This window comes from Microchirus variegatus (genome assembly GCF_963457635.1).
Source record: "Microchirus variegatus genome assembly, chromosome: 22".
Lineage (NCBI taxonomy): Eukaryota > Metazoa > Chordata > Actinopteri > Pleuronectiformes > Soleidae > Microchirus > Microchirus variegatus.
In genome coordinates, this window is record NC_139823.1 from 17,686,847 (window position 1) to 17,690,720 (window position 3,874).

The 3,874-nt window shown below is 34.3% G+C and overlaps 1 protein-coding gene across 1 annotated transcript; it reads right to left on the reverse strand.

Moving 5' to 3' along the window:
• Positions 1-894: 894 nt before the first annotated feature.
• Positions 895-2,422, reverse strand: s100b (S100 calcium binding protein, beta (neural); the record flags this gene model as incomplete). Its single annotated transcript, XM_083909003.1, has 2 exons — positions 895-1,041; positions 2,285-2,422. 2 exons carry the CDS (start codon positions 2,420-2,422, stop codon positions 895-897), a joined length of 285 nt encoding a protein of 94 aa, XP_083765129.1.
• Between the last annotated feature and the right edge of the window lie 1,452 nt (positions 2,423-3,874).

Consider the following 3,874-nt stretch of genomic DNA (forward strand, 5'->3'; position numbering starts at 1 on the left):
CGTCATTCGTTCTTTGCACTTCCTGTCAGAAACAAAAAGGGGGAAGTTAATGAATCAATTACTAACTTAATTGTCGACTACTTTGATCACTGATTCGTCGGTTTTAAGCTTTTTTCAAACGATTAAAACAAGATTTCTGATTGTTTTTAGCTTAGCTTAAGCTCTTTTAGCCTAGCTTAGCCTTAAGCTAACCAAAGACATATAAATGTGGCTTAAATGTGAATATTTTCTTCATTTCTGTTTTTCCATAAACGAAAAGAAATCATGAAAAGTGAATCGTTTTTGGTTTGTGGACAAAAACTGATCAACGTTTTCTGACATTTTACGGACCAAACCATTACTTAATGAATATAATTAGTTAGTTGCAGGTGTAAAAGCGGCCTCTTAAAGAGTTTGTGGTCCAGCCCTGACTTCTTTGACTCAACATAACGTGTTTTTTAGATTGTTTGACTGCACTGAAACCTGCAGAAGACTCAGAGGTCAAAGGTTTTTCCCAAAAAACGGCCTCGAATAAAAGACATATAACACAAAAGTGTCCATGCAAATGATCAAAATGATGACACGGGACAGGGTATTTTCTTCTTCAGAGCATCACATAAATGATTTGTTTACACAAAATCCACACGTTGCACATGTTAAAGTGAGTAAAAAACACAGTTTTGAAGTGTTAATTTAGCAGCGTGAATGTCGTCTCTACACAAAGTCGATTATATTCCTCGGCAACTCCTTCAAATTCGGCTCTCGAAAGTCTCGGATAAATGATTGTTGGGGCGATGAGACAAAAACGGCGGCCGTTTTCTTTGTGAATAACTCCCTAAACGATAGCAAACTAAAGAGCTAAACAAAAACAAAAAAAACGTGCGTATTATCCACAGGGTCCGTCGTCGTCGACCGTCACTCGTCCTCGTGCACGAAGTATTCGTGGCAACAGACGGTAACCATGGCGATGAATGTCATGAACTCCTGGAAGTCGCACTCGGCGTCGCCGTCGGTGTCCAGGCTGTCCATCAGGCTGTCCAGAGACGCCTGGTCTTTCACATGCTGTGAGGGAGGAGGAGGAGGAGGAGGAGGAGGGGGTTCAGACGAGGACGACGACAAAAGAGACAGAGATAAACGTCGTGTACGACTTCTTTATTAAGGAGAAGATCTTTGTAAATCTCTAAAATACTTTTCGTTCCTTTTTATTCCACCCCGTGTTGTGTTTTATTCACATTTTTTACTTTATTTTAAAGTTAAAACAGGGTTTTTTTAGCCTCTTGACTCGAGACGTGTCCTATTTTTTATCCCACGCCACATTCTATTTTTTTTAAATTCTTTACCGTTTTATTTCAAAGTTAAAAGTTAGTTATAGGGTTTGTTTTTTTACTTTTTGACTTCTTAAATTTCATTTTCTTTTTATCGTGAAGCACTTTGAGCTGCACTGACTTCTTAATCTTAAAATTCTGATTTATAATCTCAGAATTCCGACTTTAATCTCAGAATTCTGAATTTTATGGGGAAAAACATCAGAATTCTGAGAAGTCATAATTCTTAAACCAATCCTTGTATGAAAGGTGCTCTACAAATAAAGTTGTTACTTTTAACGCTAAAATTATATTTGTTTTACAAAAACATTTTTTTTCAATAATAATAAAACTATTTAATAGTACATTTTGTCATTAACATGTGAAATTATACTTATTTACTTGCGTTCCTGAACAAAAAAAATACATTTGTTAAACAGTATATGTATTATTATTATATTTAGGTTAAATCCACCCAAAAAAACAGTTCAAACATGTGAAGAATAACGACGACAACAAAAATAAATAATGAAAAGAAAAGAAAAACTATAGAGGAAAAAAAAAACATAATAATAAAATAATAAGAATAACTTTTTTTGGCCAAAAAATAAAACATACAAAATAAAGAACAATAAAATACAGCTTAATATGTCCAAAAAGTAGTAGTAAGAAGAATATTATTTTGCTTATTTCACCATACACATTTTTTTATTATTATTTCTTACCGTCTTCCTCTTTATACTTAATGAAAATCCCTAATTTATACTCGGCTTTGAAAGATATTGAATTGTTAAAACGAATGCTTTATTTGGATTATTTGGAATCAAAATTGATATTTACCACATTATAAAGTTTAAACTTGTGTCCCACACACATTTTCTATTGTTTTGACTCACATATTACTACATTATAAGAAGTTATTGGCATAATATTACGATATTAACGCCGTTCTTATTAGAAAATGTACTTTTTTTCCATCTACTTTTCTGACTTTTCCTCACCGTCATCAGCTCGGGCAGCTCGTCTTGCAGCAGCTCCTTCAGCTCGCTCTTCTTCAGCTTGTGTCGATCGCCTTCCCTCTCCGAGTATTTCTGAAACACCTCGATGATGGAGGCCATCGACGTCTCCAGGTTGGTCATCTTCAGCCTTCGCCTTTTCTGCGTCTAAAGGGTCAGAGAAGAGACGTCTAACCCCCGATACTGAGAAAAAGAAAAGCCAAATGTGCTGGATGACGTGTTGACCTTACCTCGCTGAAGGTCGGTCTGAGCTGTAGCTGTGTTTGCTGCAGAGAGTGAAACGCTGACGTTCGACTGAAGCCTTTATAACGGCGGCGGTCGCGGCGGGGGCCTGGGCGGTCGTGGACGTCTGCCAGATCTGAGCTCAAACTTCTGACCAATGGCGGTCGTCCTCCGTCCCCCTCACTCCACTCTGTCCTCCCTGCTCTGGTCAGCGCTGACGCTGCACCGTCACACTCTCACAACAGAACCTCAGTGGTGGCAACAGAGTGCTAATTGTTCCTTTTTTTCCCCTCAGTCTCTCATTTTTTAACTTTTTTTAAAAGATTCATTCAGTGTTTGTCGCCGTCGACAATGAGTGCGTGTTTATTTAGAACGATCCGTCGTCAGAGAGGCTCAGGTGTCTCGCTCTCCCCTCACACCAAATTCCATAGAGAAAATGTGCGTTTTTAGCTCGTGGGGGAAACATAAGCTGCTGCTCCACTGGATTAGTGGAGCTGTGATGTAAAATTGATGATTTTCTCAATGAGGTTTGGTGCAACAGAGTGAGTGGTTTATAAAGCTCAGCTGGAAATTACTGTGTAAGGAAACACCTGAAGCAGGTGTAGAATGTGAGCTTTTAGTTAAAGTGTGTGTGTGTGTGTGTGTGTGTGTGTGTGTGTGTGTGTGTGTGTGTGTGTGTGTGTGTGTGTGTGTGTGTGTGTGTGTGTGTGTGTGTGTGTGTGTGTGTGTGTGTGTGTGTGTGTATATACATACATATATACACACACACATATATATATATACGTATACGTATATATATATATACATACATATATATATACGTATATATATGTGTGTGTATATATGTATGTATGTATATATATATGTATGTATATATATATATATGTATATATGTATATATGTATATATGTATGTATATGTATGTATATGTATATATGTATATATATGTATGTATATATATGTATGTATATATGTATATATATATGTATATATATATGTATATATGTATATATATATATGTATATATATATATGTATATATGTATATATGTATATGTATATATATATATGTATATATGTATATGTATATATATATATGTGTATATATGTATATATGTATATATATATGTATATATGTATATATGTATATATATATGTATATATGTATATATATGTATATGTATATATGTATATATATATGTATATATATATATATGTATATATATGTATATATATATATATATGTATATATGTATATATATATATATACATATATGTATATATACATATATGTATATATGTATATATATATATATATATACATATATGTATATATACATATATGTATATATGT